Consider the following 25,624-nt stretch of genomic DNA (forward strand, 5'->3'; position numbering starts at 1 on the left):
TGCAGGCCCAGTCTGGTGTAGGTCACCCCTGATTCCATGTCAGCCCTTGTTGCATCTTCTGAACTGATAGGTATATTTTGTGCTTTTAGAACAGGGAATTAATAGCTGCTGAGCTGAAGCAGTGGGTTCAGCTGGTCATCTTGTCCTGTGAAGACCATCTTCCTACAGAGTCGAGGCTGGCCGTCGTTGAAGTCCTCACCAGTACTGCACCACTTTTCCTCACCAACCCCCATCCTATTCTTGGTAAGTGTGCTGAGATGGAAGTCTGTTCACTTAAAATATGAATAGATACTCTTGCCTAAAAAAAGGGAAGGTGAAAGATGGCAACATGAAACCTACCTTTATGTCTTTCAGATATATTCCTGCCATCTTAGTTCACGCTCTTATCATTTTCACGAACACACTCTTTTTTTTTGAGACGGAGTTTCACTCTTGTCACCCGGGCTGGAGTGCAATGGTATGATCTTGGCTCACTGCAGTCTACACCTCCTGGGTTCAAGCAATTCTCCTGCTTCAGTCTTCCGAGTAGCTGGGATTACAGGCGTCCGTCACCATGTCCAGCTAATTTTTGCGTTTTTAATAGAGACGGGTTTTCACCATGTTGGCCAGGCTGGTCTCGAACTCCTGACCTCAGATGATCCACCTGCCTCAGCGTCCCAGAGTGCTGGGATTATAGGCATGGGCCACTGCTCCCAGACCACCAACACACAAAAACCAGCCTCTTGTTTTTCAGCCTTACCCTAAACTTTTTTCTACAAAGATCTTTCTGAAATGCAAGTCTGATAATTTCAGTCTACTGTTTAAAACCTTTGAGTGGATTCCCACTGCTTTCAGTATAAAGCCTAAACACCCTTTAGCACGGCTCACAAGGCCCTTCCTGTTCTGTCCCCAACCCACTCCTCCTGCCTTATCCACCACTCCCTAACACAGGCCCTATGTGTCATCAGTAGGGAACAGCTCTCTAAATTAAACAAACCACTGCTTGACTGACTTCTGTTTGTCTTTCAAGACTCAGCCTAACTGTCCTTTCTTCCGGGAGGCCTATTGCAATAATCTAGGTGAGAAATGAATGGGTGAGTGTGAAGCTTTGACAGCAAGGAAGAAAAAACAGGCTCAAAAGATTTAGGAAGTAGAATCAACAGGACTTGGTGGTATTGAGGTTGATATAAAAGGGAAATTTAAGAATGACTTCTAGGCATCTGGCTAAAGTAACTGGATAGGCTGCTGGTTGCATTCAGTGATTTTTGTTTTAAGTTGAAGGTATCTGTATTAGTCTGTTCTCACACTGCTATAAAGAACTACCTGAGCCAGGCACAGTGGCTAACACCTGTAATCCCAACACATTGGGAGGCTGAGGCGGGTGGATCACCTGAGGTCGGGAGTTTGAGAACAGCCTGACCGACATGGAGAAACCCCATCTCTACTAAAAATACAAAAATTAGCCGGGCATGGTGGCATGTGCCTGTAATCCCAGCTACTCAGGAGACTGAGGCAGGAGAATCGCTTGAACCTGGGAGGCAGAGGTTGCAGTGAGCCAGGACGGTGCCATTGCACTCCAGTCCGGACAATGAGCAAAACTCCATCTCAAAAAAAAAAAAAAAAAAAAAAAAACTACCTGAGACTGGGTAATTTATGAAGAAAAGAGGTTTAATTGACTCACAGTTCCATAGTCTTAACAGGAAGCATGGCTGCGAGGCCTCAGGAAACTTACAGTTATGGCAGAAGGTAAAAGGGAAGCAAACACCTTCTTCACATGGTAGCAGAAGAAAGAGAGAGAGAGCAGGAATAAGTGCCACACACTTTAAAACCATCAGATCTCATAAGAACTCACTGTCATGAGAACAGCAAGGGGGAAATCTGCCTACGTGATCCAATCACGTCCCACCAGGCCCCGCCTCCAATTCGATATGAGATTTGGGCAATCCAGACCATATCATTTCACCCCAGGCCCCTCCTGAATCTATTGTCCTTCTCACATTGCAAAATACAATTATCCCTTTTCAACAGTCCTCCAGTCTCAACTCATTTCAGCATCAACTCAAAAGTACACAGTCTAAAGACTCATCTGAGACAGGGTAAGTCCCTTCCACCCATGAGCCTGTAAAATCAAAAGCAAGTTAGTTACTTCCAAGATACAATGGGGGTACAGGTGGTGGGTAAGTGCTCCCATTCCAAATGGGAGAGATTGGCCAAAACACAGGGGCTGCATGCCCCATGCAAGTTCAAAACCCAGCAGGGCAGTCATTAAATCTTAAAGCTTTAAGATAAATTCCTTTGACTCCATGTCTTACATCCAGGGCATGCTGATGCAAGGGGTGGGCTCCCAAAGGCCATGTGCAGCTCTGCCCGTGTGGCTCTAAGGGGTACAGCCCCTGCATCTGCTTTCACAGGATGGTGTTAAGTGCCTGCAGCTTTTCTAGGCACACAGTGCAAGCTGTCAGTGGACCTACCATTCTGGGGTCTGGAGGACGGTGGTCCTCTTCTCACAGCTCCACTAGGTGGTGCCCCAGTGGGGACTCTGTGTGGGGCCTCTAACTCCACATTTCCCCTTCTATATTGCCCTAATAGAGGTTCTCCATGAGGGCTCTGCTCCTGCAGCAGACTTCTGCCTGGAAATCCAAGTGTTTTCATCATCCCTCTGAAGTTTAGGCAGAGGTTCCCAAACGTCAACTCTTGCCTTTTGCACACCCACAGGCCCAACACCACATGGAAGCCACCAAGGCTTGGGATTTGCACCCTCTAAAGCAATGGCCCAAGCTGTACCTTGGCTCCTTTTAACCACAGCTGGAGCTAGAGCTGCTGGGACTCAGGGTGCCGTGTCCCGAGGCTGCACAGAGCAGCTGGGCCCTGGGCCTGACCTAAGAAACCATTTTTTCCTCCTAGGCCTCCTGGCCTTTGATGGGAGGGGCTGCTATGAAGGTCTCTGAAATGCCCTGGAGATATTTTCCCTGTCATCCTGGCTGTTAACATTCGGCTCCTCCTTTTTTTTTTTTTTTCCTTTTGAGATGGAGTTTCACTCTTGTTGCCCAGGCTGCAGTGCAGTGGCACGATCTTGGCTCACTGTAACCTCCGCTTCCTGGGTTTGAGCGATTCTCCTGCCTCAGCCTCCTCAGTAGCTGGGATTACAGGTGCCCACCACCATGCCTGGCTAATTTTTGTATTTTTAGTAGAAACAAGGTTTCATCATGTTGGCCAGGCTGGTGTTGAGCTCCTGACCTCAGGCAATCCACCCATTTCGGCCTCCCAAGGTGCTGGGATTATAGGCATGAGCCACTGCACCCGGCCTTGGCTCCTTTTTACTTATGCAAATTTCTGCAGCAGGCTTGAATTTCTTCCCAGAAAATGGATTTTTCTTTTGTACCACGTGGCCAGGCTGCAAATTTTTCAGACTTTTATGTTCTGATTCCCTTTTAAATGTAAGTTCCAGTTTCAGATAATCTCTTTGTTCATGCATATGAGTATATACTTTTAGAAACAGCCAGGTCACATCTTGAATGCTTTGCTGCTTACAGTTTTTTTCTGTCAGATACCCTCAATGATCTCTCTCAAGTTCAAAGTTCCACAGATCTCTAGGGCAGGGGCAAAATACCACCAGTCTCTTTGCTAAAGCATAGCAATAGTGACCTTTACTTCGGTCCCCAATAAGTTTCTCATCTCCATCTGAGAGCACCTTAGCCTGGACTTCACTGCACATATCACTGTCAGCATTTTGGTCAAAACCATTCAACAAGTCTCTAGGAAGTTCCAGACTTTCCCACATCTTCCTGTCTTTTTCTGAGCCCTGTTTCAACCTCTGCCTGTTACCCAGTTCCAAAGTTGCTTCCACATTTTCAGGTGGAAATGTCTTTATAGCAGTGCTCCATTTCCAGTACCAATTTTCTGTATTAGTGCATTCTCACACTCCTATATAGAACTACCTGAGACAGGGCAGTTCATCAAGAAAAGAGGTTTAATTGGCTCACAGTTCCATGGGCTTAACAGGAAGCATGGCTGGTAGGCCTCAGGAAACTTACAATCATGGCAGAAGGCAAAGGGGAAGCAAGGCACAGCTTCCCATGGCAGAGCAGGAGAGTCAGAGAGCAGAGAGAAGTGCCACACACTTTTAAACCATCAGATCTTGTGAGAATTCACTCACTATCATGGGAACAGCAAGGGGGAAATCTGCCTTCATGATTCATTCACCTCCCACCATCCACTCCAATTCGACGTGAGATTTGTGAATCCAAACCATATTAGGATCTTTGGGACGTAAAGGTGGAGATATTTTGAAATTAAATGGATGTACAGATCTTAGCTGGTTTCCAGCATGTTGTACACCTCCTTGTCTCTCCTGACTGCTACTCTGTGTGTCAGGAGTAATAGGAAAGGGCAGCATGTCAATGATGTGTAAGAACCAAGCTTGAGAAAACCCTAAGGAATTGAAAAGCATAATTCTTTTTTTAAAAATTTTTAAATGGTGTTATTTTGTTTTTTTGTTTTGCTTTTAAGCATAGGGTTTAATAAAAGGAAAACCCAGGTTCTAAAGCCATCTTCAACCCCAGCCCTGCCCTCTCCTGCCACGTTTAATCCCATATTAACATGCTCTGATTCTCTTCTCATCTATTAGTAGAGTTATATTTTTGTGTACCTCTTCCATGCTCAGCCCTCAAGAATCAGACATGGTCACTGCCTCCAAGAAGCTTTCAGTATAGTTGTGGAGAAAGGATTTACAGAATAAAGGAGGGAATTGTTTTTTAGATAGTGAGATTCAAATTTTAAATGTTGTAGGAGTTCGGACCAATAAAGGGTCTCATGTCCCTGTATCTCTCTAGGATACAATGTTTTCTTCAATATGGTTTTAACTTTTTTCTTCTTAGTGACTTCAGGCATTTTTCTTACAGCCAGAGATATATATTGAGAAGGGACCTTCTGTGATTGTGATTTAATCATTAGACCCGGAGGAATAAGAGCAAAGGATGACAAACCTTAGTAAAGCTTCTCCAGTAAAGTTAATACCATTTTGCAGCACATTTTCTGGGTGACTTTAACTACTCAAACCCTAGCTCATAACAGGTAAAATGTGTATGGAATAACCTGGAATTCCTTTGTGAAACTGGGTCCTGTGCCTATAAGAACATGAAAAATAGGCGCAGTGACTCATGCCTGTAAACCTAGCACTTTGGGAGGATGAGGCAGGAAGATCACTTGAACCCAGGAATTCGAGACCAGCTTGGGCAACATAGCAAGATCCTCTCTCTACAAATAATTTAAAAATTAGCCAGATGTGGTGGCGCGCACCTATAGTTCCAGCTACTCAGGAGGCTAAGGCAAGAGAATTCCTTGAACCCCAGGAGGTCGAGTCTGTAGTGTGAGCCCTTGTGCCACTGTACTCTAGCCTGGGCAACATAGTGAGACCCCATCACAATGAAAAAAGGTACTGAATAGGTAGAAGCAAAGGACGTAAAAGTACATGAGAGGCCAGGCACAGGGGCTCATGCCTGTAATCCCAGCACTTTGGGAAGCTGAGGAGGCTGGGTCTACCTGAGGTCAGGAGTTTGAGCCTGACCAACATGGTGTGAAACCCTGTCTCTACTAAAAATACAAAATTAGCCAGGTGTGGTGGTGCATACCTGTAATCCCAGCTACTCGGGAGGCTCAGGCAGGAGAATCACTTGAACCTGGGAGGTGGAGGTTGCAGTGAGCCGGGATTGCACCATTGCACTCCAGCCTTTTAAATTATTGTTAAAGGTAGAAATTTAATAAACTGTTAGGTCTTTTGCTAGTTACATTGTCATCGGTTTTAAATAAGGCCAAGTCTCTATTATCTGGGCAACAAGAGTGAAACTTCATCTCAAAAAAAAAAAAGAAGTACATGAGAAAAGTCAAGGGCACAGCAAAGTCATTTAAGGAAAAAGAAAAATTGAAATGGACTGAAGAGGGAAGGATTTGAAGGATATAAATGATGACCATGTTAAAAGAGGAAAATATTAAGAAAGGAAGGTATTGAACCCTTACAGAACAGCTAGAAAGGTTGGAGACTGAAAGGCTGAGTAAAATTTAAAATCAGATCTGTAATGAAAAGAAGAGAATGAAACCCCAAATGGAGCCACTGTTTTATTAGTATGACTAAAGCATCAGTGACTCTGAAACCAGGTTCTCCATGTACAGATGAGGGAGAGAATAGACAAAGGGGAGTTCTTAGGGCAGGGTAGTTTCTCCATTGAAAGGATGGCGATGCTGCGTGGTGGTCTTCCATGGCTCTCCAGTGATAACCCTCCACAAGCCCAGGCCCACCCCACCTGGACCGGAGGTACCCTTTCTGGGAGGCCATGCTCACCTCTCACTTTCATCTTGAATTCTATGTCAGTTACAGCAGTCCACTTTCATTTTTCCTCTTATGAGTCACAGCCACGCAATTTTGTTCTTGACAACTCATTGCTTTGTATTTTTGACTTTATATTCCTTTTGATTGCTCAGGACAAGATACTATCTTTTATTGTTCATTGTCCACAGCAGCACCTAGCACAGGCTGAATAGACAGATCAGTGTCCAGGAGTAATAATGGCATTCAGATAGTGGACCCCCTACATACGTGGGACACAAGTTGCTGCCTTTATCATGGGTCTTTCTCTTTTTTTTTTTTTTTTTTTTGGTTGGGGGCGAGGATGGAGTCTCGCTCTGTCACCAGGCTGGAGTGCAGTGGCACGATCTCAGTTCACTGCAACCTCTGCCTCCCAGGTTCAAACGATTCTCCCATCTCAGCCTCCCAAGGAGCTGGGACTACAGGCGCCTGCCATGACGCCCAGCTAATTTTTGTATTTTTAGTAGAGATGGGGTTTCACTATATTGGCCAGGATGGTCTCAATCTCTTGACCTCGTGATCCACTCACTTTAGCCTCCCAGAGTGCTGGGATTACAGGTGTGAGCCACCGTACCCAGCCTCTTCTTATTCATGCCCCCACAGCATAATTTTGATTGATGCTTCACTTTCAGAATTTATAGGCTCAGACACTTGAATCAACACTGGGCCAGTTTCTCCAAAGCAGTCTTATGCATAAAGTTTTCTTCTAGAGAATCAGGACTCAACTAGAAGAGTAGGGCACCAGGTCTTTGTCAGCTGGGCAGCATCTTCTGGAGGCCTTGCCTAGGGCTGGTTGCCTCCAGAAAGCCTACCTCCTCACTCCCAAAAAAGACATTTCCAAATCTGCTCCCTTAGGAGTCTCTCTTTGCCAATATTTGTCTAACACTCTTTCTATCTTAACAATACCCAGAAAAAAAGGAATAGCTGCAACTCATTCAGTGCTCCTCTCTTCCACCAGGGATTTGAAGCAGTGTTTGCACCTGCCTGTTAATTGCATTCTAGGTAATTCAGATTCCTTTTGGTCTTCTTAGAGTTGCAGGATACACTTGCTCTCTGGAAGTGTGTCCTTACCCTTCTGCAGAGTGAGGAGCAAGCTGTTAGAGATGCAGCCACGGAAACTGTGACAACTGCCATGTCACAAGAAAATACCTGCCAGTCAACAGGTACCTCGTTCTTATCCTTTCGCATTGCCTTATTGCTGTAGGATAGGGGTTGGCACACTTTTCTATAATGAGCCAGATAGTATCTTAGGCGTTGTTGGTCATTTGGTCTCTGTCTTAACTCTGCCATTTTAGTGGGAAAGCCACAAACAGTAGGTAAACAAATGGGCATGACTGTGTTCCAATAAAATTGTACTTACAAAAATAGGCAGCTTCTCAGATTTGATCTACTAGCCATAGTTTGCTGACCCCTGCTCTAGGACATCCTAGAGAAAAATTATTTTTAAAGGTAGAAATTTAATAAACTGTTAGGTCTTTTGCTAGTTACATTGTCATCGGTTTTAAATAAGGCCAAGTCTCTATTATCTGTGTGGTTCCATAACTCAGGAATCACAAAACCATCATTTTGTTCCTGTGTGAGTTTTTGTGTGTGACAGAAAGCGACAAATGATTATGTGTACATTAAGTTTCTCTACTTTGTGTCCTAGCTGCTCATTTGATAATGACATGAACCCAGGAGGGAAGAGGGGAGTGGAAAGAAGAGCACCCTAGCTGGGTAGTCCTGAGGTCACAGCCATAGTATAAGCGGTTACAGCCCCGGGCCCGGGGTCATGTGCATGTAATGGCAAATGCTACAAAAGCAAAAAGGAACTCAGGCTGTGGGTAGAAAATGGGCTGCTGGATGGAAGAGACAGGGGGCAGATGGAGTAGACGTAAGATCACACCTCTGGACAAGCGGCCATCTAGGAGGATGCCTGCTTTAGTGGACTTGGATTCTCTTGGGGCTGGGTGTCAGGAAAGGTCTCTGGATCAGCCGTCCCAATGAGAAGCAAGAACACTGTTTTGAGGCAAGGGATCAAAGCTGAGCAAAGAAGTTCACCTTAATAGACAACAGAATGAGAGAAGAGGAAGCCAGATAGCCTTTGTAATTGATGCAAGGCCCCACATCAGTTACTCTGGCTGGGGCTGCTTGCCAAGGCAGAACACAGGACTGTGTTCCCTGGAAGCCTCCCGAGATGTGTGAACCTTCCAGGATCTGAATCCGCAGTCTAAATGGTCTGTGCATGCTTCTCTGCCTATGTGGAAGAAGCTAGTTTTGGAATAATCTCTCAGTGATACTGCACCAGGGCAGGTTTCGCCTAGATCAGCTTTTCCTCTCAGGAGGATAGCATTTGGAACGGAGCCACAAGTGATATGCAAGCAGGCTCGCCTCAGCCTCCAACCTGCCAGACTTCCCCAATAGCTAAAATTCTGCCATTGGTAATTTATTCATTTTTCCAATTGCAGCATTTGCTTAGAAGGACACACAGAAAGCCCAGTGAGTGCTCAGTAAACATTTGTTGGAATATAATACACAGTAGATTCCGTACCCAGCCCAGCTTGATTTTCTTAAGCATAAAATATAGATCTTTTTCTTTAGACTGAAAAGTAGCTGAGGACTGAGAATTTTTTCAGGACCCTGATTTTTTTCTTTAATCAGAAGTTAGGCAACTGATTCATCAGAACAATATTGTCTTGTTTTAGGCCAGGCGCAGTGGCTCACGCCTGTAATCCCAGCACTTTGGGAGGCTGAGACGTGTGGATCACTTGCGGTCAGGAGTTCAAGACCAGCCTGGCCAATATGGTGAAACCCCATCTCTACTAAATATACAAAAATTAGCTGGCGTGGTGGTGGGCACCTGTAATCCCAGCTGCTCGGGAGGCTGAGGCAGAAGAATCTCTTGAACCCGGGATGCATAGGTTGCAGTGAGCTGAGATAGTGCCACTGTACTCCAGCCTGGGTGACAGAGCAAGACTTCGTCTCAGAAAAAAAAAAAAAGAACAATATTGTCTTGTTTTACCATCTCTCAAGGATATCAAGTGCTGGTGGTAACTTCACATTCATTCAACATACAAGGATTTTGTAGAATCACTGCTGATGTTTTCCTCTTTGGTGTTCCACGTTAATTATCATTGAGTCTTAACTACCTTAAAAGTACATGTTGTTTCTTTTGTCCCCAAATCAGTGGTTGGCTAAATGCCACAGTAAAATAACATTATTAAGTTGTGTTAATATTTAACGTCTTCTTTGAGAAGTTAAAATTACAATGAAAAAATTAAAGTTAGTTCTCAGTTTTCCTCCAAGAAAGAAATACAACGCAAGAGCTCCACACCTCTGAGATCTCCCACTGTCAGTGAGGGATGGATGCAGACGGAGCTCTGCTCTCAGACTGTCTTCTAGCAGCCTGCTGGAGGAGCTTGAGGAATTAGGAGGTGCATTCTGTGGGGTCTCTCTGGAAAGGGTCTGGAGAGTGGAGTGGGCCCAAAGGAAGGGAGAGATGTGCCACAAGTGAGAGCAGAACAGTCAATGCAGAAAGAGAAGTTGGAGCCAAAGCCTGGAGTTGGGGAGAACCTGGGAGCTGATTGGCAGCAGTGAGTGGACTTCTGTGGTCAGAACACAGGCTTAGGCCAGGAAAGGAAGAGGAGCAGGAAATGAACTGAGCAAGGCAGGGGCACCCGCTTATGGGATGGCTCAGTACCAAGCCCCGATCTCCTTCTGCAGGTAATGGGAAGCTGGAGAGGGTTTAAAGCAGGAATGAGGTGGGAAGGTACTCAGAGGAGACTGGTGTTACAGGAAACATACTTGTGGGATCTCTGCAGCAGTGTGTGAGATGGGCCAGGGCTGGGGATGAGTAAGGGGATTTATTAAGCAGGGAAATCAGCTGGGGGCTGGCAGCGACAGTCCTCTCCAGCTGCTCTCAGTAGGGATGGGGTGGAGAGGAGAGGACTGATGTGTGAGAGTACTGGTTGGGGTTTGGGTAATCTCCACATGGGGAGTACTGCTGTGGGAGGTGGGAGAGAAGGGAAAGCATGAGGTGACTTCAGAGTTTCAAACCTATGAGGTGTCCAGGGAAAAATACCAAGGCATGCCTCTGGCACTGATGTAGAAGTCAGACCGTGGCATTCCAGGAAGTGAAACTACCAGGAAATCGGGAAAGGCAGTCAGAGGCCACAAGTCACGGAGATCCAGGACAAAGTATTCCTTAGGTCTTGGAGAGCTCGACAATAGAAATGGAGAGGGCAAAGGGAGACCTTCATCTTCTGTGGGAACAGAATAGACTGGGCTCTGTCCTGCCTTCCTCAGAACGCAGCACAGCTATCCTGGGATCTCCAGTGCTCCTTAACAGATCTTTCTTTCTGTAGAAGAGGCAAGCGTTAAATGCTTGCACTTTCTGGAACCTGTAGAAGAGGCAAGCGTTAAATGCAGTCATTCAGACTTCCTCACCCTAAGATATCGTTTTGAATAATTGGCTTTAGGTCTAGATTTGAATTAGTTAATGATTCTAGAAGGCCTGGGGAAAATAATGCCATGATTAGCCGGCCCTCCTGAGAATGGATTTCTTACTCACCTTTTTTGCCTGCTGGAATCTCCTGCACATGCTTCACCCCGCATAGGGAAGCATGAAACTCACAGCCTGTCAACAACTTTCTCCCTGCAATGTCTGAAGCACCCTCAGCCCTTAGAAGTATGGACATCAGGGAGCCCCAGCTGCAGGACCCTCTCTGCCCCTCCCTCCCCACTCTGTACCAATCATGGAGCCTGCAGAAGGGAATGGAAGAAATGACATTTCCAGGACTTAAGAGTAAAGGATTGAAATTCGCAGCTAGGAGAAAAAAAAAATGTGTGGGCCAGACTCCAGGCAAGGCTCCGCCTTCCTCCTTTCCCTGCTCTGACTTCAGGCCTTGAAATGCTGAGGAAAGAGCTCTAATGAAAGAGCAGGAGATGCTCAAGGCTGTCTCTGCAGCTCCCCACCCTCTTCCACCAAGCGGCCACTTGGATCTGTTTTATATACCACATCGGGGATTTAATGTCAGATTTCATTTGAACAAAGGCCTCTGTGTGGGAAAAACAACCTGGACAATATTTAACTTTAAATCCCGGCATTTGTACGATTCTTAAGTTAGGCAGAGTTCTGGGTGAGAGCAGCAGGGGAGGAACCCATGCAGGTACAAATTTGTGAAGCTGCCTTCAGAGGAAGAGAAGATAAGAAAGGTATCTTAGAAGGTTAGAAGGGCTAAAAGAAAGAATCCAGTGATTGGGGTTCTTCCATAGCCTTTCCTACAAGCCAGGGGGACCTGAGCCTTTTCTTTTTGTAGAGCTCTTTCACTCCGATGCAAGTTATCTGGTGTGGCTTAGCTGGAAATACTGCAGAGAGTTAGACCGAAGGACTCCAGCATGGACTTAAGGACGGCTAGATCAGGAGGTCGCCAGGCAGAACCCCATATGTTCCACTTAGCGGAGGCAGGGTGCTTCTGGGAGCTGGATGGGCCATGGGGACAGGGCAGGCAGGGGGATGGCTTTCTGGACTTCCCTCAGGCTTCTTGCTTTTCCTGGCACTGGATCTCCCTCTCTTGCTCTTTCAGCTTCAGCCACTGTTGGCCACCTAATTTAGATGGCCTGCTCCCGTTCCCGTCTCCTTTTGTAAGGCTCAGAAAACAGTTTCCGGCCAGGTGTGGTGGCTCATACGTGTAATCCCAGCACTTTGGGAAGCTGAAGTGGGCAGATCACCTGAGGCCAGGAGTTCAAGACCAGCCTGGCCAACATGGTGAAAACCCATCTCTAATAAAAATATAAAAATTAGCTGGGCATGGTGGTGTGCATCTGTAGTCCCAGTTACTCAGGAGACTGAGGCAGGAGAATTGCTTGAACCCCGGAGGTAGAGTTTTCGCAGTGATGCAGTGAGCTGAGATCATACTACTGCATTCCAGCCTGGGCAACAGAGCGAGACTCCATCTCAAAAAAAAAAAAAAAAAAAAAAGGGAAAACAGTTTCTGCTTGAGTTGATACAGGATAAGCGAAGGCACTGAGCAAGGGGTGCCAGATTTCATGCCTGTTGTTAGTGTTTTGGTTCAAGAAGGATGACTTCTTGGTAGAAACTTTATTATGGAAAAATGTATATGTAAGACCTTTAAAGGGGGTAGTGGGTAGGCAAGCAGGCAGATCAGCTGTAGCTCTTTTTGTTAGAATACTGTCTCCAAGTAATTCTGGTCCCTCTTTCCTAGCAGGCCCCTTGCCCACAAAAAGTCATGTAAAACTTCTGCTTGTCCTGCCAAATATGGACATTTAGTGGGAATGCATTAAATCCCATCTTCTCGACAGCACCCCTGCCCTCCGGGATCTCCCCATTCCCTGAACCGCTGCAGCATTTGGTTATTGTATCATCACAGAGCCTTTGCTGTTTTACACTTTTATCATTTTCCCTTTCCTGTGCTTTAGTTCTCTCTTCCCAACTAGCTCTCATGAACTTAGAGACTGTTTTCTATTAGGTACACAGTGGGTGCTCAATTTGTGTTAATGGATTGACTTTTCACCACAGTCAGGTGGCAAAAGAAGCATAAGAGTACGCTTTGAAATAAGGAAACTCCGGAACAAGCAGGCAGACCCTCTCTGCTGGAACCAGCTCAAGGGGCAGCGTTTTTCACTGATTCATACCAACTAGGGTGGCAGTCTTGCTGACTCGCGCACTGTCCGGGTCTGGTAGGCTGAGTTTGCAGCCTGTAGTGTTGGGTCCCTCCTCACTCCTACCTCTGAAGTCTGGGTCTTGGATTACAGGACCAGAGAGCCAGCCTGGGGCTGCAGGGACCATGGCCCTGGGTTACCTGGGAAACACCAAAGGAGCCTCCTGTGCTTGGCATGGTGACCTGTAGAGACTGGAATAACAATGGTGTTTAGCAGGGAGGTGGAAGAAGGGAAGTAGGAGTGAGATGTAGAAAAATGAGACTCAGAGGTTAGAGAATGGAGCAGTAGGCAAGTGGCATTGTAAGGTTGAGTCCAAGCAGCCATGTAGCCAGGGCAAGGCAAAGAAGGAAAAAACCAACATCTGCACACATATATACATGTGGCATCATCGTCACCCACACAGAACCCATGAGCCAGCATGAAAGGATGAACACTTCTCATATGCCCTGACCCTTGAGCAAACAGGGAGGGAAGCCTGGGAGGAGAGAGATAGGGAGGCCTGGGTCACTGTGACATTTTCCAGTGGCCCCATGGAGTGAGACAGCTCAGTCAACAAAGCCCCAGGCCTGTGGGACTTCACACTGAGTCACAGATGCTTCCACCCCTGGAACCTCTAAGTCTGCCCACCAGTCTCAGACCTGCAGCAGGCCCTGTGCTTTTTTCAGTTCCTGCCAGATCACAGGGTCAGGCACTAGAAGGGCTCCGCAAGTACTGACTGCCTCCCTCCTTCTCCTGCCTTCCATAGGCTCTTTCCTAATCACCTCAGGTATATCGTCTTCAAAGTGCCTTTTCTGCTCTGTGGTGCCAGAGCCTTGCCCCAGACTCAATATTATAGATGTACCAAGTACCTTTTTCTAAAGAAGAATGACCCAAAAAAGTTAAGAATCACTTTATACTAGAATATATCCTCCTGCCTATCTCCAAGCCTGGCCTAAATTCCTCTTCAGATGAGTTACACTTATTTGCCTCCATCATTTCCTTTTATTTTTATTTTTATTTATTTTTTTTTTTTTTGAGACGGAGTTTTACTCTTGGCGCCCAGGCGAGAGTGCAGTGGTGCAATCTTGGCTCACTGCAACCTCCACCTCCTGTGTTCAAGCAATTCTCCTGCCTCAGCCTCCCGAGTAGCTGGGATTACAGGCACACACCACCATGGCTGGCTAATTTTGGTATTTTAATAGAGATGGGGCTACTACATGTTGCCCAGGCTGGTCTTGAATTCCTGACCTCAAGTGATCTGCCTGCCTTGGCCTCCCAAAATGCTGGGATTACAGGCGTGAGCCACCGTGCCTGGCCATTCATCATTTATATGTGTCTACTTTAAAATTCTAAGTTGGGGCTAGGCACAGTGGCACATACCTGTAATCCCAGCACTTTCGGAGGCCGGGGCAGCCAGATCACTTGAGCCCAGGAGTTCAAAACCAGCCTGGGCAACATGGGGAGATCCTATCTCTAAAAAAAATTTTTTAAATTAGCCAAGTGTAGTGGTGCATGCCTGTGGTTCCAGCTACTGAGGAGGCTGAGGTGGGAGGATCACTTGAGCCCAGAAGGTCGAGGCTACAATGAGCCATGATCATGCCACTGCACTCCAGCCAGGTCAACAAGTGAGACCCTGTCTCAAAAAAACAAAACAAAACCAAAACTCTAAACTGTTTTCTGACCCCTTCTCTTACTCCTACTTAAGATAGTCTAGAGATTTTTCTTACTATTTAAGTATGAGATGAGAAGTGGTCAGATAAGGGTATTCAGTCATTCATTTGTTCATTCATTCAACAAATACTTACACAGTGCCTGTCCACCAGGCTTGTTTCATGTGCTAGTCCAAGCCACCACCATCTCTCCCCAGACTTCTGCAGCCTGGTCTTCCTGCCTCTATTTTTATTTGCTGAAATTCAGGCTCGCTTCTTCAGGAGTAAAACAGATAGTACTGCTGTCCTGCTCAGAACTCTTGTCTTGGCTTCCCATCTTAATCTGGGTAAAACCTAAATTCCTAACGTAACATACAAAATCCTAACCAGTCCAGCCCCTGCCACTCCTCCCCTAGCCACTCCAGCCTTCTTTCGGGTTTTCCCACTCCGAAGCCCATTCCAACCTCAGGGCCTCTGCAATAGCTGTTCCCTCTGCTTGGAATATTCTTCCCTCGTCCCGCATGGCTGACTCCTTCATATAATTCCAATCTCAGCTTCAGTGTCATCTGCACAGGGGTACTGCCTTGACCTCTCAGACTACAGTAACCACCCAGTTATTTGCTGTCATTCATCCCACTGGTTTAATTCTCTGCATAATTTTATTTATTTGTTATTTGTTTCTCTCCACCGGAATAAAAGTTCCAAGAGGCCGGGCGCAGTAGCTCACGCCTGTAATCCTAGCACTCTGGGAGGCCGTGGCAAGTGGATCACCTAAGGTCAGGAGTTCGAGACCAGCCTGACCAACATGGTGAAACCCCCTCTCTACTAAAAATACAAAAATTAGCTGGGCGTGGTGGTACATACCTGTAATCCCAGCTACTCAGGAGGCTGAGGCAGAAGAATCGCTTGAACCCAGGGGGCAGAGGTTGCAGTGAGCTGAGATTGCACCACTTCACTCCAGCCTGGGTGAAAGAATGAAACTCCATCTTAAAAAAAAAAAGGTTCCAAGAAAGTAGGATTTTTGTCTTGTTTGTTTGCCGCTATATTCTCAGAACCTGGCACATAATAGATGTTCAATAAGAATCACTGTTTGATGATCAACTGAATGAATGAATCGAGAAATGCATCTGTCAAAGTAGTTAAACCCAGTAAGAACCTTAGTGTTTTTCAGATCTATCTGGTGGGGGAAACTGTTTGGATTCTGTGTTGTGAAATTGCCCTGAGGTCACAGCATTTTCTTGTTATGGCAGATTAAATCGCCTGCCTTAGTCCTCACCTCTTCCTAGAGACATGAATTCAACAGCTGATGAGGAACTGATGGAACATCTACTAAGACTGGGCACTGTAGAAAATCCTGGACTAACTCCTTCTCTCCCTTGTCATTGCATACTGGATCATGCAGGATGAAATTTCTTGAGCAAGAGTTTCATCCATAGGGGCCCACATGCCTAGCACAGGGCCGGCCCTGGGAAGTGCCCAGCAGGGGGATACTTGCCAGTTGCTCATCAGGTCCCAGGTGAGGGACAAGAGCCAAGGCTGCATGAATCGATCTGGAAGGCCTAGGGGAGGTGGCCCCTTCCTCCCAGAGCCCTGTCTGCTCTTTCCCACTCTGAGCAGGCCAGTGGGGGGACAGGGGAAGGAGAACCTCATCACCTCCCTCTTGATGCTCCTGTTTCTTTTTATCCCCTTTGATCCTCACAACACTGTGAGATACTTTATTATCTCCTCCATTTTATTTATATTTTTATGTTTTTAAAGGTGGGTTCTCACTGCATCACTCTGGCTGGAATACTGGTGGCTGTTCACAGGCACGCTTGTAGCTCACTGCAGTCTTGAACTCCTGGGCTCAAGGGATCCTCCCACCTCAGCATCCTGAGTAGCTGGGATTATAGGGACCTACTATACTTCCTCCATTTTAGATGTGAATATGCAGAAGTTCAGAGAGTTGAAGGAATGGGCCCAAAGTCCCAAGGCAGATAAGTGTCAGAGCCAGAGTTGGAGCTCTGGTGACAGAGGCCTTGCACTCTCCGAGCCTCTCTGAGTCAGGGAAAGGAGTCCAAACCTGGCATCTAGTTTAGAACCCAGGAGTTAAGAGAAAGGGATGCACTGAAGGTCTTCTAAACTCACTGTTGTGTTTGAAAGAAGACACTGGAGTCATAGCATAAGAAAATGGGTTGGGGACCAGAGCTGAGATACCAGAGTGTGCCCTGGGGAAAGGGAATAGAGGGCAGATGCAGCAAGAGGTGGCAGGTGGTCCTCTGTTAAGGCTGCTGCTGTTCCTGTTCTCCAGTGCCCCTCCTGGAGGGAGGGAATCCCATGACTTGAGGGTTTTAGAGCCTCTAACTTAGAGATGTGGAAATTGAAGCCCAGGAAAGGTAAATGATTTCCACAGTGTCACATAATGAGTAGAAAAACGAGGTCTATGACACTGTCTCCTGAGGCCCAGGACAGTACCTCTACTGTCCCCCAAGCCTTGATTTTTACAGAGGAAGTGACAGAAATGTAGGGATACCCACCTGAGAATAATCCAGACTCAGAGGGTAGAGAGGAGCTGGCAGGGTGAGATGGGGTGGTGTAGGGTAAGGGCAGAGAAGATGGAACACTGCCTTGAGAAGAGGGCTTGGAGGAACTCCAGCAACACTGGGGTGGGAAGAACTAAGTGTTCTGTGAAACCAGCCATCTCTCAGCAGTCAGCAATCAAACCACACCCTGAGTCAGCCCAGGATTCCACTGCCTTGGTCTCTCTGGGCCTCTCTCCATGGCTGACTGGGTCTTCCTCTTATTGTCAGTGGGGCTGCAGGGGAGGAAACAGAAGAGGCTAGGAATTGCGGTCCTACCCCGCTGTGAACCAGTGGAGGGTGAGAGGAAATGGCTTTTGAAGGAAGATAGTTATGTGGGAGCCAGTTATCTGTTTTCTCATTTATTTCTTCAAAAGAAAGAGATTTGACCAAGGTAGGCCATCGTCCGCACCTCCACCCCCATTCCTGCCAGCTGCAGTGGGCGAGCACAGCGGAGCTCCAGTTGCCGCATTCCAAGTTGCATGTGCTGTCAGTTGCTGTTCCAGAGAGCCTGGGCCCCCTGACGTTCACCTGCGTCTCAGCGAGTGCGTCACTGGCAGCGGCTCCCATGATGTGCAAAAGCAGGTGCAAACGTCTTCGATCTGCTGGCCAGTTACGAGTGCCAGTGAGTACCCTGGCTGGGCCTGGTTGCTGGGGTGATGGGATTGTTACCATGGCCTCCCAGTGACTAATCCCCAGAGAGACAACAACAGGCTCCTTTCGAGGAAATGAGGGTCATTTTTGCATCATTTTGCCCCGACTCTTGCTGCTTCTGAAAGCCGAGCTCTCTGGCCACGGCGACTGACCCCTGTGGGTGATGATAAGCCCTCGGTCTGAGGCTTAGGCCATCTGGTGCTGACGCCGCTGCAGGCTGTTGTCTTCCCTGTTAGGGCAAGCCTGGTGCCTGGTGATCTTCCTTCTCCAGCTCATGGCCTCAGCTCTCCTCTGCTTTCCTTTTCCTCAGGAACTTCCGCTTTCCTCAGCAAGGCCATATCACAATGCAGGATTTCTCTTTTCACTGTGGCGAGCAGGCTTCCTTTTTGAACCTAAGCCAGTTTCAGGTGTTAGGGTCACTGCTCTGTCAGGGGTGGCAAGATGGGCCCCCCCACTGCTTTCTCATTCATCCCTGGTTCAAGGAGGATGACTCCTCCAGCCCCAGCTTCAGGCCTGACTCTATCGGGAGCACCCCTCCTGAGCATCCCAGCCAGCACTGGCACCTGCCCTTTGCCCTCCTGAGTTCACTCAGCCACAGACTTCTTCCATCCCAACAGCCAGATGAAGGTCAGACCCAGGCTGTCATGACAGTGCTGCCTGAGAAGTTCTGCAGGGCAAGGGTGGGGCCCAGGAGAGGCCTCCTCACTGGCCAAGCTGGTGGCCCCTCCTTCCTCACCATCCTACGGTTATCCAAGGAGGCATAAAGGGTGACACCAGAGACCTGGGAAGCCCTCATCCAACCCACCAAACTCTCCAGTTCTGTTCTCAGATCTCCCAGAAGATGCTTGGTGGATTGTGAAAGCCTGGGCTTCCTTGTTTTTGCTGCTCTCTTTTTGACTACAGGAGTCCCCATGCAAGACCTCTCATGGGCAGAAGAGCAGAATGGAGAGTGGCTCTGGTGATGGTGGGTCAGTACAGGGAGGGTGGTTCTCTGCACACATGGGGCAGGGTGTGTACTTTGAGATAGAAAGGTGTGTTGGGAATCTGTGCACCTTTCAGAGTGTCTGTTTGTAAGGAGTATACAGCCCCAGTTTGGATGTGAATGTGTGTATGAGCATCAGGAGGAGAATGGTATTCGAGAGATGTGCTCTGACCTGTTCACTGATGCATCGTGATGAGCTAAAAGTAAGAAATCCCTCCCTCAATGTCAAAATGGCCAGGAAATCCTTGCTGTACTTCAGTCACTGCGTTTGTCAGAAGTGAATTTCTTGTGAGGCTGATCTACAGGAGCAGAGGCAGAGAACAGCAGGTGGGAATCAAACACAAAGAATTGGCCTTGACAGCAGCTTGTCTTCTCCTTCTCTCCCTCCTCTCCCCTCCCTCCTTTCCCCTCTCCTGCCTCCCCACCTCCAGCTGAAGTACTGAAGTTACTGGAGTACAACCAGGGCTGTCAGCTTGGGGCGTATCTTGAAATGGACTTTCTGAAGTATTTTCTGGGGTTTCAAGCATGAAACAGCTGATGTTTTAGTCAGGGTATAGATTTGGCATCTGTGAGAGAAGTTAGTAGTGGCTTCAACAAGTCAGTAGCTTATTTCTTCCTCACATAGAGCACTCAGTAGACTGGCGTGATGGTCCATATGGTAAGGGGCCCACACCTTCTTTCTTAGTGCTCTGACATTTTCAAGACACACCATCCCTCACATGGCCCCAGATGGCAGTGCCAGCTCCCACTTCCATGTCCACAATCTGGTGAGCAGGAAGGCAGGAGGGAGGGGCCCACCTGGAAGTCACATGCACCACTTCCATGGATCTCATCGGCCAGGCCCTCGTCATCTGCCACAGGTCTCAGCCGAAGAGGCTCAGAAATCATGTGTTGAGCTAAATGGACGCACGCTCAGCTAAAAAGCCCATTTCTATGTAAGTGGGGAGGACTGGGTTTTGGGAGACAGGAACTTCATTTCTCGCAATCTGCTATCTTCTTATTTTTACCAGGTCCTAATCACTGAGGTTCTGGAAAGTGCCAGCTGCATGGGCACTAACAGCTGGGGACACAGGGATGAATTAGATAGAGCGTCTGCTCCTAAACTGTTGGGAGTCCACCCTCTCAGGTGGTATGCCACCTAAAATCAACAGACCTTCCTTTACATATATCCAAATCATGTTTTCTGTTAGCAATTTACATGGCTAATTTTATAAGGAAGTAACCATTAATAATAAGAATTTTGTTCAAAACGTACTCACCAACTTGGTAAGTTTGGTTGCTGATCCCTGTTCCATCTCTTAGGACCACACACATCACCCAAAATGCAGACACTTCCTTAGGAAACAAGCCCACAAGCTTTGCAGTTGCATTACCGGTAGCAAGAATTTACTAGAAAGATAACTTTTTAATTGAGGGGGACTGGGGAGGAAGAATACACTTAGTAGAGACCAAAAAAATGGAGCAATGGCAGGAGGGAGGGAGCCACACTCAGAAGGGAGCAGGAATGGGGAAGTGGAGAGGGGAGGCCGCAGTTCGGCACCCAGTGCCTGTTCCGCCACTGTGCTTACGCGTGGCAGGTCCTCCCTGAGCCGGTCAACCTGGTTAAGTGTCGCGATTCTACCCAGCCCTATGCCCTCCTTCCCCACAAAGCCTTTCCAGTCTTCGTGTCTCTACTTAAGTCACAGCCACACAGTTTAGCTCGTACATTGCTCCTTCTTTATGAGTCTCCTCCTCTCACCCACACTAAGCTTTTTAAGGGCTGAGGCCTCCATCACAGCAGAGTGGAGCATGTTACATTCTAGAGTGGCTCACGACAGGGAGACCTATTGTTTCTGTAGCACAGCCTGGTTTTGGAGTTGAATGTAGACATGGGGTTTGAGATGGGCAGCTTCCCTTCAGTCAGTGCCCTGCTCAGCCTCCTGGCAAGCCCAAGGGCCCCAACAATGAGCCTGTGGGGTCAGGTTACACTGGGACAAGTTGATAAGGGCTCCCCAAGCAACCCAGTCCCATCACACCAGAAAATGAAATTCCCCCTCTTTTAAAAGCCACTCATAGAACATAGTAGTGGTTCTGCTTCAGACCCTCAAGTGTGTGTGTGTGTGTGTGTGTGTGTGTGTGTTTTCAAAAGTAAAAAAAAAAAAAATCAGGTTATCCTCCTCGCCCCCTTAATCTGTTCCAAATGAGAACACTTAGAAAACTCCCAAGAACCCGCTCTGTTAAGAAAATTGGTTTCTGCTGTGGAGTGGGTCGGGGTGGGGAATGGAGTTAGGAAAATATATGGAACCTGACAGAAGACATTGGGTTTGTGTTTGGAAAAGGATTCGGGTTGTTTTCAAGTTTTGAGTTACAGCCTGGGAGTGTTGGAAGAAGTGGGATCGTACAGCACAGCCTCTGTGGGCTTCTCATTCAGCTCCTCCTGCCTGCCCAGCCCCTGTTAGAGATGCCTTGCTTGGCAGGCTAGCTGGGAAACCTTCTTCATAAATAACTCCTCGGAGGAGACAGGAGTGATAACAGACGTTTTAAGTGGAAGCCGAGCTGCTTTAAGCACTTAGGGAAGGGCCCTGCACGAGTCTGGCCCCAGGATTCTCCTTGCCAAGCAAGGGAACGCTCTTAAAGCTTTCAGTTTGGTTCCTCTAATTTTATTATTTCTCTAACTTCTCTAACTAGCAGAGTGATTGAGGCTCTGATTGTGAGTCCTGTTTTTATTTTTCACACTATTTTTATACTTTTGAAGCTGTGGTTTTAAAATATACACTCAAAAATGTTGGCTCAGCACCCGCGAGGCCCAGGAGGTTGTCCAGATGCACGGGGTCCGGCACTGCTCCCAGCAACCTTTCAGTGCCCCCGCCGCCACCGCTGGCCTTTGGGGACGGATGAAATGGGCAGGAGTTGCTGTAAGAGATTGGTCCAACCACAATCTAGCTTCTGGCCAAATATTTCAGATTCGACTCTGAGAAACTAGCAGGAATCTTGTTCTGGTGGCTTCCCAAGCACACAGTGAGGGGTGGGTCAGAACCTGTAGAGGCAGAATTCCCAGTTTCAGATAAAATGTTCATTCATCTCCAATGTGCAGTGCTGGTCCCCATCGCCCTTCCATCCATGCTGAAAGTGTGTGCAGCATGGCACTTAGGGAAAAACAGTGCCAGCAAAGTGGGTTCATTTGTTTCTGTCACCACCATTTGTTGGAAATGGTTGTCATGTTCACGCTACTTTAGAACTCAGAGACGGGCACAAGAAATCTTCCAAAGCGCTGACCTTCCTGTGTTCTTCTCCAGCCAGTTCTAACTCCACCCTCTATCCTCTTGCTCTCTTCCCCCGCCTCCCCCGCCTCCCCCGCCCCACCCTCAGCTCCTCCCTTCCTTCCTTTCTCCCTATCCACAATAGATCTAGGAATCTGAAATTTCCACCTTGGCTACAAACAGCACTGAGTCTCTTTGAACAGCCTTGTCCATAAATCTTAGATTGTTTTTCATCTTTGAAAAAGTTACTTCTGGCCCAGCGCGATGGCTCACACCTATAATCCCAACACTTTGGGAGGCCGAGGTGGGCGGATCACTTGAAGTCGGGAGTTCCAGACAAGCCTGACCAACATGGAGAAACCTCATCTCTACTAAAAATACAAAATTAGCCAGGTGTGGTGGCACATGCCTGTAATCCCAGCTACTCGGGAGGCTGAGGCAGGAGAATCACTTGAACCCGGGAGGTGAAGATTTTGGTAAACCAACATCGCACCATTGCCCTTCAGCCCGGGCAACAAGAGCGAAACTCCATCTCAAAAAAAAAAAAAGAAAAAGAAAAAGCTACTTCTATCAGCAAGTCATTATTCACATGTAGGGGCAGGGAAAAGTTCACTACATTCAGACTTCAGTTTCTTTTCACTCTATTTCACAACATCCACTCCCTTGAAATCACAGACTTTAAAAAAAAGATCAGTCCCCAATAGGCAAGGTGCCCCATGACATAGCCAACTGGAACCAGGGAAGAAGGTGAGAGGAAGGGTAGGTTTGCCTAGATGGGGGCTAGCTGGCTCAGCCCATGGGGGAAAATAATTTCAGTCTCAGGGAACTAAAAACCCACTGTTCTTATTTTAGAGTGGTGGATTTGGTGGGTGGGGAGATTTAGGGAGACAGGGTGATATTTATAATGAAAAGCTTAGCTGTATTGTTGAGGGGTGGGGTGCGGGGAGGGAGAGCATGAGGAAAATAGCTAATGCATGCTGGGCTTAATATCTAGATAATGGGTTGATAGGTGCAGCACACCACCATGGCACACATTTACCTTTGTTAGAAACCTGCGCATCCTGCACTTGTACCCTGGAACTTAAAAATAAATAAATAAATATTATAGTGTAATATAGCTAACAGGCTAGAACATACCTCAGTTCCATGTTACATCAACTAAAGGAGAGATGAAAGGAGGGTGAATTTGGAGCAAATTAAAGAGAAAGGAATGGGGGGAGAGAGAAACAGACTGTCACTTGAGGACCTGGCTTGGTCTTTCTGCTTCTCATCCTTAGCATGTTGGCTCTTTGACCCCATGCTTGTCCTCATGGTTACAGGATAGCTTGTGTACCTCAGATACACCCCAACATTTTAGGTAGGAAAGAAGGGTTAAGAACATACATTTTTCTTCTCACAGGGTTCTTTTTATCCAGGTATTTTAAATGCCCCCCTCGCCCCAGCATGTATTTCTGTATGCATCCTTGGCCAGGTCAGGTACATGGCCATCCCAGATACGAGGGTAGGCTGAAGGGGAAAGTATCATGCAATGGAGAATGAGACGCGTCTAGGCATATCACTTGGAACTGGAACCATCATCTCCCAGAACAAAATCGACCTTCTATTAATTAGCAAGGAAGAAGTAGGATAGCTGTTGGGTGGGATATTGGGGAGGGATTAGTGTATACCCAGAAAGTGCCGTGACACATTTAGGGAACTGACACATTTAGTCCAGCATGAGGAGTGGAGAGTTGGGGTAGGGTGGGAGAAGGACAAACACTAAAGCTAGAGGTAGATGGGGACCAGATTTTCAAAGGCCAGGGATGCCTTGCTGCTGACTTGGCTCTCTGTGGAAGCCATCACAGGCATAAGAAGGAAAGTGGGAGATGATTGCACATTATACAGAAATGGGGAGGGGACGCCAGTCTCAAGAGTAGTGGTTTTCACACTGCAATATGTACACAGGTCACCTGAGGATCTTGTCAAAATGAGATTCTGTTTCTGTGGGCCTAGGTAAGGCGTGAGATTCTACATTTCTTAAAAACTCCCCAGTGATGCTGACATAGCTGATCAAGGGATCATACTTGGAGTAGCAAGGTCCTAATGCTCTTCGAAAATAAATGTGCAAATATGTTTGTTAGGCATTTTATAGTAACTACTAATATAAATGAAATAGAAATTAACTCTCTCAAATCACTAAGGGAAAAAAAGACAAACTTAGATTGAGTGTTCTTTTTAAAGAAAGGCAAAATCTGGCGTGTCTTTTGGTAATCCTGATGTCTACACGTAACAGAAAAGCCAAACAGAGGTTTAAACACAATGGAAGTTTTTCTCTCTCTCAAGTGACTGTAGTCCATTCCATATGAGGGAGTCCAGGCTAATTGGCAGGCCCCAGGCCCCATGCTTCTTCTGTCTTTCTGCTTCACTCTCCTAGCATGTGGCTTCAATTCTCAAGGTCACCTCTTTATCCGTGATGGTTGCCAAAAGCATTAGCTAGCTCATCCTCATAACAGATGAAAAGAAGAAAGAACAATAAAGAGTGTACATCCTCTCCTTTCAAAGAGTACCCCCAAAGTCCCATAAAACACTTCCCTTTACCTCTCATTGGCTGTAACCTAGTAATATGTCCATATTTTGCTGCAAGATGTGCAAAGAAACATGATCTTTTGGGCTAAGCACATTACTAGAGTTCTTTTACTAAGGAAGAAGGAAACACATCCAGCTATATTTCACTTTGATAAAGAGATAAGCCTGAATTTACAAGGAATGGTTGAAAATGAAGAAATACACACCCAGCACTTTGAGAGGCCGAGGCGGGTGGACCACCTGAGGTCAGGAGTTCGAGACCAGCCTTGCCAACATGGCAAAGCCCCGTCTCTACTAAAAATACAAAAAATTGCCAGGTGCAGTGGCTCACGCCAGTAATCCTAACACTTTGGGAGGCTGAGGCGGGTGGATCATCTGAAGTCAACAGTTCGGGACCAGCCTGGCCAACATGATGAAACCCTGTCTCTACTAAAAATACAAAAATTAGCCAGGTGTAGTGGCATGCGCCTGTAATCCCAGCTACTCGGGAGGCTGAGGCAGGAGAATCGCTTGAACCTGGGTGAGTGGAGGTTGCAGTGAGCCGAGATGATGCCATTTCACTCTAGCCTGGGAAAAAGAGCAAAACTCCATCTCAAAAAAAAAAAAAAAAAAAAAATAGCCAGGCATTAGTGGCACACACCTATAATCCCAGCTACTTGGGAGGCTGAGGCAGGAGAATTGCTTGAACCAGGGAGGCAGAGGTTGCAGTGAGCCAAGATCGTGCCATTGCAGTCCAGCCTGGGCGACAGAGCAAAACTCTGTCTCAAAAAAAAAGCACAGGCCGGGCGTGGTGGCTCAAGCCTGTAATCCCAGCACTTTGGGAGGCCGAGACGGGCGGATCACGAGGTCGGGAGATCGAGACCATCCTGGCTAACACGGTGAAACCCCGTCTCTACTAAAAAAATACAAAAAACTAGCCGGGCGAGGTGGTGGGCGCCTGTAGTCCCAGCTACTCGGGAGGCTGAGGCAGGAGAATGGCGTGAACCCGGGAGGCGGAG

At 47.2% G+C, this 25,624-nt stretch overlaps 1 protein-coding gene across 23 annotated transcripts in view; it reads left to right on the forward strand.

The window, feature by feature from the left end:
- The window catches only part of THADA (THADA armadillo repeat containing), a 356,821-nt gene that overhangs the window by 300,683 nt on the left and 30,514 nt on the right, over positions 1 to 25,624 (forward strand). For 19 of the 23 annotated variants that reach the window (XM_077959640.1, XM_077959647.1, XM_077959639.1 and 16 more), the window contains 2 exons: positions 90 to 243; positions 7,372 to 7,503. In XM_077959640.1, coding sequence (XP_077815766.1) covers positions 90 to 243; positions 7,372 to 7,503 — 286 coding nt within the window. Of the gene's footprint in view, positions 1 to 89; positions 244 to 7,371; positions 7,504 to 9,024; positions 9,557 to 25,624 lie in introns of those variants that run through there. The other 4 variants (XM_077959656.1, XM_077959657.1, XM_077959651.1 and 1 more) reach the window with 2 other exon arrangements.

Source organism: Macaca mulatta, chromosome 13 (assembly GCF_049350105.2).
Source record: "Macaca mulatta isolate MMU2019108-1 chromosome 13, T2T-MMU8v2.0, whole genome shotgun sequence".
Taxonomy (NCBI): Eukaryota; Metazoa; Chordata; class Mammalia; order Primates; family Cercopithecidae; genus Macaca; species Macaca mulatta.